Source organism: Dama dama, chromosome 15 (genome assembly GCF_033118175.1).
Source record: "Dama dama isolate Ldn47 chromosome 15, ASM3311817v1, whole genome shotgun sequence".
NCBI classification, from domain to species: domain Eukaryota; kingdom Metazoa; phylum Chordata; class Mammalia; order Artiodactyla; family Cervidae; genus Dama; species Dama dama.
The window spans coordinates 33,782,157-33,799,096 of NC_083695.1; the positions used below are offsets into that span (position 1 = coordinate 33,782,157).

The 16,940-nt window shown below is 40.1% G+C and overlaps 1 protein-coding gene across 6 annotated transcripts in view; it reads left to right on the forward strand.

Moving 5' to 3' along the window:
* KAT6B (lysine acetyltransferase 6B) overlaps positions 1-16,940 on the forward strand; it is a 181,047-nt gene that overhangs the window by 65,906 nt on the left and 98,201 nt on the right. Inside the window, exon 1 of one of the 6 annotated variants that reach the window (XM_061161892.1) lies at positions 87-218. The exons of the other annotated variants lie outside the window; for them this stretch is intronic. Within the exon in view, the coding sequence (XP_061017875.1) occupies positions 102-218 (117 nt within the window). The 5' untranslated portion in view covers positions 87-101. Of the gene's footprint in view, positions 1-86; positions 219-16,940 lie in introns of those variants that run through there. 6 annotated transcript variants of the gene reach the window in all.

Consider the following 16,940-nt stretch of genomic DNA (forward strand, 5'->3'; position numbering starts at 1 on the left):
AATCTGGCATTAACCTAATGTCAGTGTTATCTAGAGACATCTGATGTTCAAAACAGAAAGTGGAGGTGGATTAGCCTCAGTTGACTGCCCTTGCTCAGAGGATGTGGTCAGGGCTGTTTGTCTGCGTCTGTAGCTCGGCTCCCTCTGTGTACGGGATCACTGTGCCTATAGGCTCTCTCCTGGGTGACAGGAAGATGGCTGCCCGTACATCCTGCCAGGTGAGTGGTTCCAGCCTCCAGAAACTCCAGAAACTCTCTCCCAACACATATATAGAAACAGCCTTCCTGAGGCATGCGTCCACCCCTTAGACCAGCTGTTGTCACCAGATGCTTGGGGTCTATGGTTTAGAGTATCATCCCTGTGAGTTGAGGATGAGGACATGATGATTGACAGTTCTCCAGGACCAGAAGTGGAAGTGGGTTTGCCAAAAGAAAGGGGGTGATGTGCCAGAGGAAGAGGAGAGGGTGGGAAATGTGTGCACAGCAGCACAAATATCAATAATAACTCTCATAGTCTGCGGCGTAGGACCGCAAAACAGTTCTTAAATTGTCCTCTGGGTTCAGGTCAGGGGTGTTAAACGCAGAGGAGTACTCTGAGTAATTCTAGATGGTCCAGGTGTCATTCCCTGTTATAGTGGTTTTTAAAGCTTTCAAATCGTCAACTACTCTTTTACCTAATACCCCATGAAAATATATATTCTGAGTGTCCCAAGTGTTTGTGCTTTGAAATATCTATATGTACCTTTTATATTTGTGCTTTTATAAGTTGAAAAAGGTAATCACCATGGCCATCTATTTGGATGTGACAGCCCTCCATTTTATAAAATAATTACTATTGAATCAGAATTTTTGTTCAACGTGTGCTATTAGGTTACCTATCAAAGCCAACTGAATGAATGACTAAAAGGTTCAGATCAAAAGCAACTGGCTTAACTTCATGGAGATTTTCATCCTTTAATTTAAAATGTGTCTGTGTCTAACTGATTATCTCTCACATTTTATAAAGAAATATTGACGTCCTGTAAAGTATACAGTGACCTCACTTCTGGCTGTGTGGGCAGACTTCACTGCAGGCCTCTGAAGCATTGATATTCCTGTAACCTTTGAGGCAAGATGTGTGTACAGTGTATTAATGAGCTGGTGGAAGTGATGTACAGTAATTTCATCCTTGGGTAAAAACAGATGTGAAAGATTCTGTTTTAATATTTAATCAGGCTCCAAGCCTCTGTTGGCTTGTTTAAGTTGACCTGACAGCATTATACCTGGAAACACTTTGAATTAAACTCTGAGTGCTTGACCTTGTTCAAACAGTTGTAATTTAATAAGGCTGCTGTCTTGGTGGAGATAGCGTGGCTAATAGGCAAATCCTTTTCTGGCTGGGATTGTTCTGTTTGTGAGTGCTGAGGGTGGGGAGGGTCAGAGATTCCCAGGTTCTCACCAGCTTTAGGGAGGAGCTAGATTTGAAGAAGCAAAATGTCTAAATTAAAAAATTGTCTTTTAGAAGACCTTTAAGACCTCGTTTTTTGTTTTAATTTTTAGCCTTACAAAAGTAATGTTTTTAATGTAATTTTAGTTGGGCTCATTTTGGTTGAAAACAATGAAAAATCATTTGTTAAGAATGATTCCAACCAAGGGGGCTGGAAAATTCTCAGTAATCAGAGGAGCCCTAGGAGAAGCAGATGCCAGCTCTGGTTCTTTGTCTGTTTGTCCTTCCACCTCCTGTCTTCCCTGCCCACCCATTCATTCATTCTCTTTTCCCTCTGGTCTCTGTCTCTGCTTCCACGGCAAGTCCCTGGCTCCTCTCTCCTCTCTCATCTGCTGGTTTCCTCACTGTCCTTCCATCTTTTCCTCTGCCTCAAGGCTTCTGTTTACTCAGCGTTTCTTTTCTCTCAAGCCACCGGTTTGTAGTAGGCCTTAGTAGTTTCACCTTTTTGTATCCTTTCTGATGTGGTTTCTGTCATTAATAAGTTTGTTTCCTTATTCAGATTCCAGATAGTGGGATGCTATGTCAAAGCTACTGTGTTATCTGGAACATGTACAGGAATTGGTTTTGTCTTGAAAGAAAGTTTGTTTGGACTAGATACCATGAGTTGCCCAATATAAAGGTGCACACACACACACACACATATATATATATATATATATATATATATATATTCTGGTTATGAGAGTGTTCTTACATGCTTATTGGAAAAAAATGAGAAAAATAAAAATTAATCAAAATGCAATTAAAATCTCCTGTGATTCCCGCTATTCAAATAGCTAATACTTTGGTATATTTCCTCTCATATGTTTTCTTATTTGTGTATAAAAATTATATACACATTAAACACCCTCACCAAATTTGGAACCATATTGGTAATACTTTTTTTTTTTGATAATACTTTAAAAGCCTTCATACGTACTGCTGTCACCAGTGACAGTGTAGGTATACTCAGGCTGTGAGACTTGTATTAAAAGCTATGCAGTTTGGTGTGAATATTTTATTCTTGGACTTCTGACTAATATTAAGTGTGGCATCCTTAATCATTTTATATTATCTTTTCTTTGACTTGCATTATTTATCAGTCCCTTTGAGAGGAGTTAACTTGTATGTATTTCCAGCTTTCACTGTGTTTAACATAGTGACTCATATGAAATAAATGTCCAATATTTGGTGTCTTTTGCTTTGTTTTTACAAAATAATTTCTGTATATACTCTAAATACATTGATAAGGTTCCAGCTCAGAGGAATAAAACATATGTATGTGTATATATGCTAATATGCTGAGGATATGGAAAAGGAACAAGGAAATACTAATTGCTTTAAAACTAGTAGAAATTTTGACAGTCCTTGTAGTATATGTGTCTTCTGTAGAAAGCTAGCTGGTTCTCCTTTTTCAGGAGGCCTTCCAGGGTGGCACTCATTGTCTTGTTGGGTTTGCTGTGGTCCAGTATGGTAAGCAGAGTGCTAAGAATGCCCCCTGATGACCTTTGGCCTTTGAACAAGCCCCTCTGCCTTGAGCATGGGTGCAACCTGTGAATGTGTTGAGCGGGCATGCCCACAATTATATTACCTTGGACTATGAAAGTGGGCAGTGTCCAGGTGGGCTAATGTAATCAAAGGAGCCTGTTAGTAGCAGAGCTTGCTCTCTGGATAATGAGAAGAGAGAGATTTGAGGCTTGAGTAGGATTTGATTGTGTTTTGCTGGCTTTGGAGATGGAAGGGAATATGTGCCTCGAAATGTGCATTGCTTCTAGAAACTGAGTGTGGCTCCCAGCTGACAGCCAGCAAAGAAACGAGGACCTCAGTTCTATAACCAATAGGAACTGAATTCCACCAGCAACCTAAATTAGCATGAAAGTGGGTTATTCCCCAGAGGCTCAAGATAAGAGCCTGATCAACGCCTTCGTTTTGACTCTGTGACACCTTAAACAGAGAACCCAGTCCAGTCAGCCTGCTTGGACTTCTGACCTACAGCACTGTGAACTAAAAAATGGGTGTTGCTTACTCCACTGTTTGTAGCAATAGAGAACTAATATAACCCAGAGTCTTGCTAATTCTTAGCTTAGTCAGATTTTATCTTTATTTTCTCTGGATATCAAGGGCAGAGTTCTCTGTCACACAGACTCACATTAACCCAGCTGAAGAACTGATGTATAAAGTTTGGGGGCCAGTATATTTGTTTATTTGTCTAAGAAGTAATTATCCCGGGAGTAGTTGATTTCTGTTATCTCCCTGAAGGCAGACCTGGGTAGGAAGCCAAGCTTGTATCAGTGGGCATGGCATCTAGCCTGAAGAGTTAGATTATTTTAGTTTTTCTGTCTCACAGCAGGGATTCCTGTGTCCTGGACAGTGTTTAAATGAATGCTGCCAGCTTATCTGGAGACTCACTCTATTAGTTTTCAATTGCTCTGTTAACAAATCACTGTAATTTAACAGCTTAAAACAACATTTGTTATCTCACAGTTTCTATGGGTCGGCATGGATTAGTTGGATCCTTGGCTCAGGGTCTCACCAGGCTGCAATAAAGATGTTGGCTGGGGCCATGATCTCTTCTGAAAGTTGAGTTCCTCATCTAAGCTCGTTGGATGTGGATGGAGTTCAGGTCTTTATGGTCATAGGGTTGAGGCCCTTTGCTTCTAGAAGCTGCTCTTCCATATGACCCTTCTCCACAACATAGTTTTTTGATTTTTCAAGATCCTTTGAGAATCTCTTATAGACTTCCAATCTCTGATCCTTTGAAAAAGCTCCATCTGATTAAGTCAGGCTCACCTTAGATGATCTCTATCTTGATGGACTTGAGGGTCAGTGGATTTGGGACCTTAATTATATTTGCAGAATTTCCTTACCTTGGTCACATAACTTAACCTAATTGTGGGGGACTGGGGAGAACCCATAATATCCATGGTCCTGCCAAGGGGAGGGAATTCTAGAGGTTGTATACACCCAGAGGCCATCCTAGAATTCTGCCTACCACTGCTTTAGTCTCAGTGTCCACTGCTGACTGGCTTCTTGTGTCTGCCACCTTCTTTCAGTTCAGTTGCTCAGTTGTGTCCGACTCCTTTGCAACCCCATGGACTGCAGCACGCCAGGCCTCCCTGTCCATCACCAACTCCTGGAGTTTACTCAAACTCATGCCCATTGAGTCAGTGATGCCATCCAACTGTCTCATCCCTCTGTCGTTCCCTTTTCCTTCTGCCTTCAATCCTTCCCAGCATCAGGGTCTTTTCAAATGAGTCAGCTCTTCGCATCAGGTGGCCAAAGTATTGGAGTTTCAGCTTCAGCATCAGTCCTTCCAGTGAATATTCAGAACTGATTTCCTTTAGGATTGACTGGTTCGATCTCCTTGTAGTCCAAGGGATGCTCAAGAGTCTTCTCCAACACCACAGTTCAAAAGCATCAATTCTTTGGCACTTAGCTTTCTTTGTAGTCCAGCTCTCACATCCATACATGACTACTGGAAAAACCATAGCCTTAACTAGATGAGCCTTTGTTGGCAGACTCATATCTCAGCTTTTTAATGTGCCATCTCGGTTGGTCATAACTTTTCTTCCGAGGAGCAAGCGTCTTTTAATTTCATAGCCACAGTCACCATCTGCAGTGATTTTGGAGCCCCCCCAAAATAAAGTCTGCCACTGTTTCTACTGTTTCTCCATCTATTTGCCATGCAGTGGTGGGACCAGATGCCATGATCTTTGTTTTTGGAATGTTGAGCTTTAAGCCAACTTTTTTGCTCTCCTCTTTGACTTTCACCAAGAGACTTTTTAGTTCTTCTTCACTTTCTGCCATAAGGGTGGTGTCATCTGCATATCTGAGGTTATTGATATTTCTCCCAGCAATCTTGATTCCAGCTTGTGCTTCTTCCAGCTCAGTGTTTCTCATGATGTACTCTGCAGGTTAAATAAGCAGGTGACAAAGGAAATGGCATCCCACTCCAGTATTCTTGCCTGGAAAGTCCCATGGACTGAGGATCCTGGTAGGCTACAGTCCATGGAGTCTCAAAGAGTCGGACACGACTGAGCGACTTCACTTCGCTTCAATATACAGCCTTGGCGTACTCCTTTTCCTATTTGGAACCAGTCTGTTGTTCCATGTCCAGTTCTAACTGTTGCTTCCTGACCTGCATACAGATTTCTAAGGAGGCATGTCAGGTGGTCTGGTATTCCCATCTCTTGAAGAATTTTCCACAGTTTATTGTGATTCACACAGTCAAAGGCTTTGGCGTAGTCAGTAAAGCAGAAATTGATGTTTTTCTGGAACTCTCTTGCTTTTTTGATGATCCAGCAGATGTTGACGGTTTGATCTCTGGTTCCTTCTTTAGCTGTGTTAATACATCCAGTGTTTGGAGGTCTGGGCTTGGAAGCTGTTTTGCATAAAGCTGCTACATAGTTCTACTCATATGCAGTATGTATTGATTTTTAAGTTTAAATTTATAAAGCAGATTAATTAATCTTTTCCCTTCAGTAATTGAGGAATGGAATGAAGGGAAATGTCTTCACTATAATTGCCAAGATTCTGACAACAGTGACCTCTTTTTGTAGTTTTATGGCCTGAAGATTTTATATTATTAGGGAAATTCTGCCCTCATCAAACAGTTTCGTTTTGTGGCCACGTTCTTGGGATCTTAGTTCTCCAACCAGGGATTGAACCCAAGCCACGGCAGTGAAAAACACCAAGTCCTAACACTGGACCACCAAGGAAGTCCCCTCATCAAACTTTTGAGGACTATAACTTAACATTCTACTTAATAGATGGAGAAACTGGGGAGAGGAAATGAGTTGTTTGCACAATTAAATTATTAACCATTGAAGAAATGCCAGTGTATTGTTTCTTATTTATATTCTACATTCTCTCACTGTGAAGACTCCTGGTAAAAGGCAGTCTAAATTTAAAGCAATTAAGATAAAATTCTATTATGAGGACTTTGATAGTACCTGAACATAGATGTCCTTGTTCATTAAAATGAATGCTAAGGAGTCCAGAATGTGTTTTCATGAGGCAGGTTTTTACCACTGCCCATCTGTTCTGAGAGATCTTTGCCTCAGGCCACAGTGGCCAGGAATATGGCAGTTAACTTGCCTTGCTCTCTGGGGAAAAGTCCAGAAATGGGCAGTGAATTAGTAAGTAAGAAGTGTTCCCTGAGCTGTAGGCAGTCAGTTGTTGATTCACCGATGAAAAGGTAGGAGGTAGGCTAATGAAACACGACATTCAGACTCGGCTATTGACTCTTAGCTGAGCTGAACTGGGGATTTCTGCTGTTTTGCTCATTTTCCCTGAGTGGAGTAGTTTGTAGGTTAGACATGCAGCCCTGGGAATCAGGCTGCCTGGGGTAAACCCTCATTCTCCATTTACCTCTGTCTCCCGAGCCTCTCTTTGCCTGTCTGTAAAATGAGGGGTAAAAGAGAGTTTATGTAAAACACTTCCTATGGTGCTGAGCGCTAGTACTGGTGGTGGACCCAGGAGAGATGGCTGAGATGGGAGCCATCAGTCCCAGCAGGGAGGGTTAGAATTGTTTAGAATTGCCAATGCAGAGTGATAATAAAAAGCAGACTGGCTTTAGTTAGTTTATTACTGTTTTTAAATTCTCTGCAGACAAAGTACCCCGTTACTGCCTGCACCCTGGGTAGACCACTCCTTCCATCCAGCCCCTTGAAATGCCACCACTGCCTAGCCAGTAAATGCCCCAAAATGTTTACTGCTTTTCTCACATTTGAGCCAAGGTAGATGTTTTCATTAGAGAGGAATTGCTGGGTGGACATGGACTAATAACGTTTGTAATCGTAGAGTGTAAAAAAATTGTTGTAATAAAAATAAGACATTTTGAATACAGTTTATAAGCCATTAAGAACAAAATGTAGCAGAATCTGACCTGAATAACGGAAAAATGAGGCAGTACTGAAATCAAAACAGAGCTTTGCTTTTTTCTTTGTCTGAGTCCCTAACATTGTAATACTTCGAACATCTGCATGAAGACATGAACTGTCCCTTCACTTATTACTTCAGTCTTCCATTTTGTCTGTAAACCATAATTAGACTTACAGTTTCAGCCTGAGCTTGGCAATCAAGATGGTCCCTGTCCCTAGTCTTGGCCTCAACCCCCTTTCTCTAACTCATCACCCAAGACTCTCCGTTCACTTACACACGTCGTTTCCAGCTCTGCTGGACTGCTTCTTGGGCTTCAGCCCCTGGCTTGCTCCCTGCACTGTGTCCCAAACTACCTAAGTCACAGTTCTGCAGGTTAAGTCTCTTTGCATCAATGAAGCCTTCCTTTCCAGATCTCTTTACTGCTTTTTCCTGGTGCTAAATCCTTCTTTTAAATTTATAGCATTTGTTTATAGGACTCATTTTTTCCCCAGCCTGCAGATGTTGGCTGAGATCTCACTGTAGTCAAAGCAGGATGATCCCTGGGTTCTGCAGAGAGGCGGCTGAACAGGTTGGAAATGGTCACTGTTGCCTTCCTGAACTTCTCTTGTCCCGTTTTCTTTTCAGGATACATTTGTTTCACAGTCACCTGTCTTCTCTACTCTTACTACAGATGGAAACGAATCCACCAGAAATTGCTTAGACTAAGTGGGCAAGAACTTTCAGAATATTCAGAAGGGATCTTAGAAGTAACTTAATGTAGAAATCTCTTGAGAGGGGATGAGCCTGTTCTGTTTGCACACTCTGTTTGCTGTTTGTCACAGGTGCATCCTTAACACTGAGTCTGAAATTCCTCTTCATTCTGGTGCCGTCCAGTGCAGTTTCAGTGAATTTTTCAATGCAAAGTATTGCTGACACAGTGCTTTTTTGGTTCTGTGAAAATGGCGATTTTATGTGGGTCAACCCAATATTTTCCTCCTGATTCTCTGGGATTTTTTTTTTGTTTGTTTGTTTATATATTCTTCTAGTTATTTTTTTTAAATAAGTTTCTGTCACTTAAATCCTTAATATAAGTTCGTAGTTCCTTTTTACATATTTTTTATGATTTATGTATATCCTTGCTCTGGTAGACCGCAGGATTTTGACCCACAGCAACTCAAATTCAACTGCAAGTTCTCTCCCAACTGCTCTCCTTTTTGGACTCTGAACCAAGGGTTTTTAATCACAGTATCCGCAGTATATATACGATGAGGTTAAAGGGTGGTAGTCATTTGTGCTGGGCTCAGTCACTCAGTCATGTTCGACTCTGACCTACTGGACTGTAGGCCACCAGGCTCCTCTGTCCCTGGAATTTTCAGGCAAGAATACTGGAGCGGGTTGTCATTTCCTTCTCTGGGGGATCTTCTCCACCCAGGGAATGAACCCATGTCTCTTGCATCTCGCACACTGGCAGGCAGATTCTTTACCACTAGTGCTACCTGGGAAGCCCAGTAGTCAGTAGTGGGGGCACAAGAAATCTGAAAAGTAAAATAAGAGGTGGCCATCTTGGCCTTGTTAGTATGTAAACAAGGCCAGGCCTGTTCCCTCAAATCAGTTTTGGAGTTTATCCTCTTGATTGTGCAGTTCTTTATTGGCTAGACACCAGGCTGCACTTCTCAGATTTGGGTTAGCGTTACGCTGAAACAGGACTCCCGCATCCTTCCTGGATAATTTCCTCACGTTGTGCATAAGTCTGTGGCTCACCTCCTCCGCGTCGTGGCCGCACATCTTTCCCCTTAGTTCTCTAGGGCTCTGTGTGGATACTGGCCTTCTGAGGAAAGGGTTCTGTGGCCAGAAATGCTTTCTGATTTGCTTGGACTAACTTGAGTTCTCCCGCAGACTTAAATTTCTTTCCCCTGGTGCACGTTTTGTGAATGCTTACTGTTCTTTACCTGTTGTTGTTTCAAAGATGTAGAGCAGCTGTCATACTTACAAGATGAGCAGATTGCCTGGCTTCCAAGCCCCACCCTGAAGCACTTAGATCCCACACTGCTTGAAGGGAGGAGGTTATTGTGCTGTTGTGTTCAGCTGTGTCTTCTTTCCCCTAATGTTCTATTTTACTCCTGCTTTCTTCTTTCTTGTTCAGTGCCTCAGTCGTGTCCGACTCTTTGCTCCACGGACTGCAGCTCACCAGGCTTCCCTGTCCTTGTCTATCTTCTCGAGTTTGCTCATGTCCATTAAGTTGGTGATGCCATCCATCCATCTCATCCTCTGTCTACCCCTTCTCCTCATGCCCTCATATGAGCCTTTCTCACATCGGGGTCTTTTTCAGTGAGTCGGCTCCCCACATTAGGTGGCCAATGTATTGGAGCTTCACCTTCAGCATCAGTCCTTCCAATGAATACTCAGCATTGATTTGCTTTTGATGGACTGGTTTGATCTTGCTATCCAAGGGACTCTCAAGAGTCTTCTCTAGCACCACAGTTCAAAAGCATCCATTCTTCAGCACTCAGCTTTCTTTATGGTCCAACTCTCACATTCATACATGACTATTAGAAAAACCATAGCCTTGACTGTACAGACCTTTGTCAGCAAAGTGATGTCTCTGCTTTTTAATACATCGTTTAAGTTTGTTACAGCTTTTCTTCCAAGGAGCAAATGTGTTTTAATTTCATGGCTGCAGGCACTGTCCACAGTGATTTAGGAGTCTGAAGAGAGTGAAAAAGCTGGCTTAAAACTCAGCATTCAAAAAACTGCTTTCTTGAGGTCATATATTTATTGAGTAAGATGAGGTAAAGGGATACATCCCATTGTTGTCCCTTTAGTAATCTGTCTACTTTGGTTAGACTCTAGTTTGTCAGTAAATTAGTGAATTCGCCTAACTGCCTTACCTTGTTTTTCTCTCTGTCCGTAGTTATAACATGAAAAGAATTTATTACCTGCCTTTTTGTTTTGTTTTGTTTTTGGGTCTGTGGCATTTTCCTCTGACTAAGTGTCCAACAGCCTTGTTAACGGATGAATTGGGGGCTTCCCTGGTGGCTCAGTAGTAAAGAGTCTGCCTGCCAGTGCAGGAGACACTGGCTCAGTCCTGGTAAAGGAAGATCCCACATGCCTCTAAGCAGGTAAGCCCGTGCGTCACAACTATTGAGCCTGTGCTTTAGAGCCTGGGAACCATTTACCGAGTCCATGTGCTGCAACTGCTGATGCCCGCGTGCCCTTGAGCTCAGCAACAAGAGGAGCTGTCAACAGTGAGAAGCCTGCGTACTGCAACTAGAGAGTAGTTCCCTCTCTGCACCTAGAGAAAGGCTCTTGCAGCAATGAAGATCCAGCACAGCCAAAAACAAAATAAATAAATATTTTAAAAAGAGGAGAAATGAACTTAGTTTTTGAGGTTTAGTGCCTAAGTGACTCCACCTTGGGGTCTAAAAATACTTCACTTCTGGGTACTCAGAAATAAGCTGTTTAATTTTTTCTAAAGTTTTTGCTCAGGGGGAGTGGAGTGTCTGCTTTCCTGTTATTTTCTGAATATTCTTCCTCAGTTTTATTGTTGTTGTTGGCATTTGCTCATATTCAGACTTCTGGCATCTCAGCCGTTCTCCCTGACTTTAAAAACGTAGTGGACTGTAGGTCTGCTGCCTCACTGGTAAGTCATCTCAGCTTTAAGAGGAAGTTTACTGAGGGTTGGAAACTTGAACTTGTGTAAAACAGATATCAACACTTACCTTTTATGGATGAAGGCAGGGAGTAAATACACATACATACAGAAGCTAGGTCCTCTCTTAGCATTTCTTCCCTAATCTTGGGCCTGAGCCAACAATCTTGTCTAGTGTGTCCTTTGCCATTTTCAAGATCCTCTTCTTTGATTCTTGCTGGCAAATCTTGGGTATTTGTCTTCATTCCTGAAAGAATATTTTTTTAAAAAATATTTTGAGAATAGGCACTTTATTATGTAAAACATATTTCCTCTAAAATCTTCAAAGCAACTTTATTTTTCTTTGATTACTCTGAATAGCCTAGCAGGGTATAATGTGTGAAGATATTTGATAAACACTGTTTGCATTCCTCCGGGATTCATGCTCTTACATGGTAGCCTATATGTGTGTGTGTGACTTGTGTGTATGTATGAACATATTTTTTAAAGTTGATTAAACATAATTTTTAACTGTCTTCACTCACTTTAGAATTTAGTCCCTCTGCTGTTCTGTGCCATTTTTATAGAACCATGTCATTTTTCCCTTGATGCCTTCCCTGTCTTCTCATCACGATTTTTAAATTATTATTTTGTAGTATTTGTGATTCTTATATCCATTTCAAGTTACCTTTCCTTTAAAAATATTTTGATACATTTTCTTGATGACTGTATGTCTATGATCTGGGGAAAAAAACAGTAAGTGTTTGTGATTACTTTTTAAGAAGCAGATTCCATTTTCTAAAATTCTATTCCCTTTTGTATTACAAAGGATTTCTAAACTGGCGTCCTTCTAATTGTGTCTTCAGTAGCTAATGAGTTCAGCCTTCAAATATCCTTCTTTCTAGGCTGTTTGGGCAAGTTACTCAACTGTTTTGCATATATTTATGTGATAGTTAAAGGTTGAAGGGGATAGGGTTGGAGGATGAATCCTAACTTTCAGTAGATTTTCTATTAAGTAGTCATTCAGATGTATAATTTCCTATATTGTAAGTCTGTTAACTTTGCTCAGCCATGTATCTTGTATTTAGCTGTGCCTGTATTATGGAAAGGTTATATTTTATATGAGCATTTGCTTTCTCTTATTTTTCCCTCTTTAATTTCAGTTATAACCACTATGAATGTAGTTTATAATATGGGCAGCCATGTCCAGTTTTTAGGCTTTCAGAATTACAAAAGAGGCTATAATATATTGGTTCATAGCATTGCCTAATTACAGTCAAATTCGTGAATGACCTGTGTAAGTTAGTGCTCTCCCTGATGTCTGTGTCTGTGTGATGGAGCAGAGTGATCATGGCACATGGGGCCAGTCTGGCAGGGCTTTCCAAACATGGTGCCCCAGCATCAGCCCCAGGGCAGCCAGCAGCTGGAGCAGCATCTGCTTTTGACAACACAGTGTCCTTGTTGCTATTGATTGGGTTGTGCAGTCAAGTGCAAAAAAAGAGTCTAACCGTAAATGGTAGTTATATGATAATCCTAGAGATAAGTAAGTGTCATGTGAAGTGTTACTTGCATTTGGGGATGTGAAGAGAGGGAAGAGGTAGGCAAGTAATCGGTGGGAGAAGTTTGGTGTCACAAGCTATTCAGTGGGAACTCTGCAGATCACTTTTGTTAGGGAAATCTGAAATCAAGCACCCCATACATAAACTTCAAACTAGATTTCAAAATATTCTCATAATGTTAATTGCTTCTGGAATTTCACAAGGATTGGATTAGACTTGGATCTTGCTACAGAAGCACATTATTTGACATTAGTCAAGCAAGAACTTGTATTTTAGAAATTTGCTCCTTTGAGAAAGGAAGGAAACGTGTATGCTTGAGGCCAGCGAATAGATCTACATTTGGAGACAGAAAGCAAGCTGACCTGTGGGGGTCACCCAGGCCTTCCCCAGCAGAGACCCACACCCAGTGCCTGAGTCACCTGCTACTGACAGTACAGTAGACCTGCCCTCAGGCCCAACGTGAGCTTTAAGTGTTATTTTATTTAGCAAGTCTGTAGCATTTTCTTCATGTAGTATGTCACTGTGCTTTCTCAACATATAATTAGTTAATCCAGAAATTAAAAGACCTGTGACAGAAAACAGATGCTGTTCTCACCAAAAATTGAGAAATAAAATTCAATCAGGTTTATTAAATGAGTTTTTCTCAAATTGAAGAATTGTTATGTGAGTAGCTTTCAACATAATTTTCTTGGTATTAGATGTGTAGAACTAATTTGGATTTGGTTAATTTCATATTTATCACATTTAGTTATTATTTACTGCCAAGGTTAAAGCAATTTATTTCTTCTGGAAAATTTTAGGATCTTCTGAATAAGGAACTTCAGCCAAACTTGGTAACTTTTTCAAAGTAACTGGCTCAAGAAATTAGGAATTTCTTTAATGATGAGCCATTTTTGTTTTGAATTCAGCAATTTAAAAGGCCTGCATAGTTAGGTTATGATTCCAGTGTACCCTCAGTGCAAATGGATTTTTTTTCCCCCTGTTGACATAGTCTGCTTTGTTTTCAAGTTTATATAGTTCCCTTAGAAGCAAAGAATGTATCTTTTGAGGTACAGCTTTTTATTAAAACCTGTTCTTTGGCAAAAGTAGTGATAATTTAATACTGATAAACCATTACTGTATATAGCTTTGAAAAGCATCCTTGTTTTCTCTGTGTGCTTGAGACTCATGCTGTATAGGCTGATAAGTGCGTATACTACCCCAGCCTACTGTGTACTCTAGCATTCTCCCTTTGCCTCACTTCCCTAATCTGCCGGGCTCCCTGTGTTTTCAAGACTTTTCTTCCCATAAGGGGCCTCACCCACCAAGAACCTCACTTCCTGCCTTCACTTCCTTTGTCTAGCTGACTCTCACACATCCTTTAGATTTCAGTGTCAGTGTAACTGGAATCTGGGAGGCCTTCCTTGACTAGGCTCTGAGTTTCCAGTGCTTCCCTGTTCTCACTAACATAACATCATCACGTTTATTAGTGATCTCATTGTAAACCCCAATAAGGCAGGGACTGGATCTTTCTGTGTCTCCAATACTACCCCAGTCCTAGCACATACTAAGTTGCAGTGAAATGTCTATAGAATGAAAGACTGTTTCTGTTCTTTATCACTAGTCTTTCAGATAAAGAATTAACTGGTTACCTTTGTCTTAAATTGAAACAATTTAAAGGTTAAAAGTTCTGATAGATCAATTCAAATCCACCACTTCAATACTGCTGCTTGTTGCCACTGTTATCAATATTCTGAAGATGATTTAAAATTCACTTACATTGCTTGCAATGGTGGTTTTTAAAAATCTGTATTTTTTATAGTGGTGTTGCCGTTGTTGTGACCCTGAGAGGTATCATAATGCCTTAATGGTAATATGTCGTGTAGATCTGTTTGCATTTTCACTTACATCTATAGTTCTACGTGTTTTATTGAATTGGTGCCTTCTTTGATAATTCGCATTTTTCTCTATGTTAAACTGACCTCTCAGATTCGTATTTTTACCATCTCAGCAGTTTTTATTCAGGACATATTCTTCTGTTGTATTCTGTAGCATGACACAGTGCTTTATACAGAGCTTCGTTTCTTGTGCAGTGATGAATCAAGAATGAAATATCTGTGGAGAAGGAAATGGCAACCCACTCCAGTACTCTTGCCTAGAAAATTCCATGGATGGAGGAGCCTGGTGGGCTATAGTCCATGGGGTCACAAAGAGTCAGACATGACTGAGCGACTTTTCACTTTCACTCTCACTTCCTAAATACAATGGAGGTTCTGATTATTGCACTTAAAACTGGGATGTTGGACTATATTTTCAATATTCTGTTAAACAGTAAAGTACTGTGTAGATAAAATGATACTAAAAAAAAAATATCTGCACAGTAGTACTGGATTTCATGTATAATGATTCCATGTTCTGTATATCACTACGTTATGTCTTACCCAGAGAGTCCTTATAGAGTCTGCATCTTTATTGACTGTGCTGGCCATAGATAAATTTCAGGTCTATTAAATTTGCTTTGTAGTTCTCATATACTTTATTTGGTTTTTTTTTTTTTTTTTTAGTTATACTTGACACATTGTATATGAATTTATTTTTGGTAAAAATTCAGGTAGTGTCTATCTGGTAATGGTTCCTTTGACCTATTTCATTTTTTTTATTTACATTGTATGTCTGGACATTTTGTATAAAACTGAACATTTCTTTGTGACATTTCTATCATTTGAGAAAATAATTCAATCCAGCAAGGACTTTAAAAAATTATTTTGAAAAAATAATACAGAAAAATTGTGAAAATAGTGTAGTTTATATGTACTCTTTAGCCCCCCCCCAATGTTTACCTGATCCTCTAATGTTTACCAATTACATTGCCATAGTATGATTATCAAAGCCAGAAATGTATTAATACAACACTGTTAAACTAAACTATAGACCTTACTTGAACTTTACCAGTTTTCCACCTACTGTATTTCCTTGTCCCAGATCCGATCCAGGATCCCACATTGCCTTTCGTTGTTGTTTCTCCTTTGTCTCCTCCAGTCTCTGTTCTCTGTTCTTTCTTTCAATCTCCTCAGCAAACAGTTTTGGATACTCACTATGTCCTAGACACTAAGGTTGGTGCTTGGGGCTAGAAAGATAAAAGAATGGAAAAGACTTGGCCCTTACCTTCTAGCTCTCAAGGTAGACAGCATCTATACAAGCGATGAGCACAATGTAGTATATAACACCTTCTGTAAAAAGCCTTTGTTCCATCTGCATAGAGGGGAGAGAATTAACACTAGCTCATTAGGATTTCCCTGGTGGCTCAGACGGTAAAGCGTCTGCCTACAATGCGGGAGACCCAGATTCAATCCCTGGATCAGGAAGATCCTCTGGAGAAGGAAATGGCAACCCACTCCAGTACTCTTGCCTGGAAAATTCCATGGACGGAGGAGCGTCATAGGCCCATGGGGTTGCAAAGAGTCGGACACGACTGAGCAACTTCCCTTCCCTTCCCTTCATTGGGTGACAGTGTTGAGGCAGCCTTTTCTGAAGACATGAGATTTGATCTGGTTGTTAAAGAATGAGAGAATTTTTCTTTTTGGAGAACTGGCATGGAAGAGAAAGGACATTATGGACAGAGACAACATTATTGGCATGAATGCATAACAGACAAAATGGTGACTGCATAGACTGGCACATCACTTAATTGAAATATGGAGCATAGGGTATGTAGAGAACATAGTGAGAAATGAAACTAATAACAGTTAAGAACTATCTGTTTTCATTGCTTTTTAATTATGTAGATATAGTCTCATATTTATGAGGTAAGTTTATCTTTTTAAAAAAGTTTCAAGTTAACCATACTTATAAGCATTTAATTTGTAATCAGTGTTTCTAATTTTAGAATGTATAGCATTAAGATTTTATTGTCTGAACAAAGGAAACATTTTCAACTCTTAAAATGGAATCTAAAATCTTCTAAAAATTCTATTAATATTATGAATTCATTTTATAATGTCTTTGAGCACCTATTATGTAACAGACATTCTTTTAGGTAAGGGATATAGCAGCAAAGAAAACAAGAAAATTTCTGTCCTTGTTTCCATACATCTTAGTGGTCTTTGTTGTAATACATTTGAACTGACATGGCAGTGCAGTTCGTCAAGCATTTGTGTCCTGCCTACCGTATGTAATGCAGAGGATTAGAACAATGAATAACTGTATGACTGGGTCATGTAAGAGAAAAAGAGTTTTGTTGAGTTCAGGTTTGCTGGCACAAATAATTTGGTCTTTATTTTACATTATTTCTTGATTATTTTTGCTACGTATAGAATTCTGGGTTGTTGTTTTCTTTGAGATGATGAAGGACAGGGAGTCGCAAAGAATCAGACGCAACTTAGCAACTGAGTAACAGCAATGGTTTTCTTTGAACATGTGGAAGATAGTCCCTTGTCTTATGACTTCAT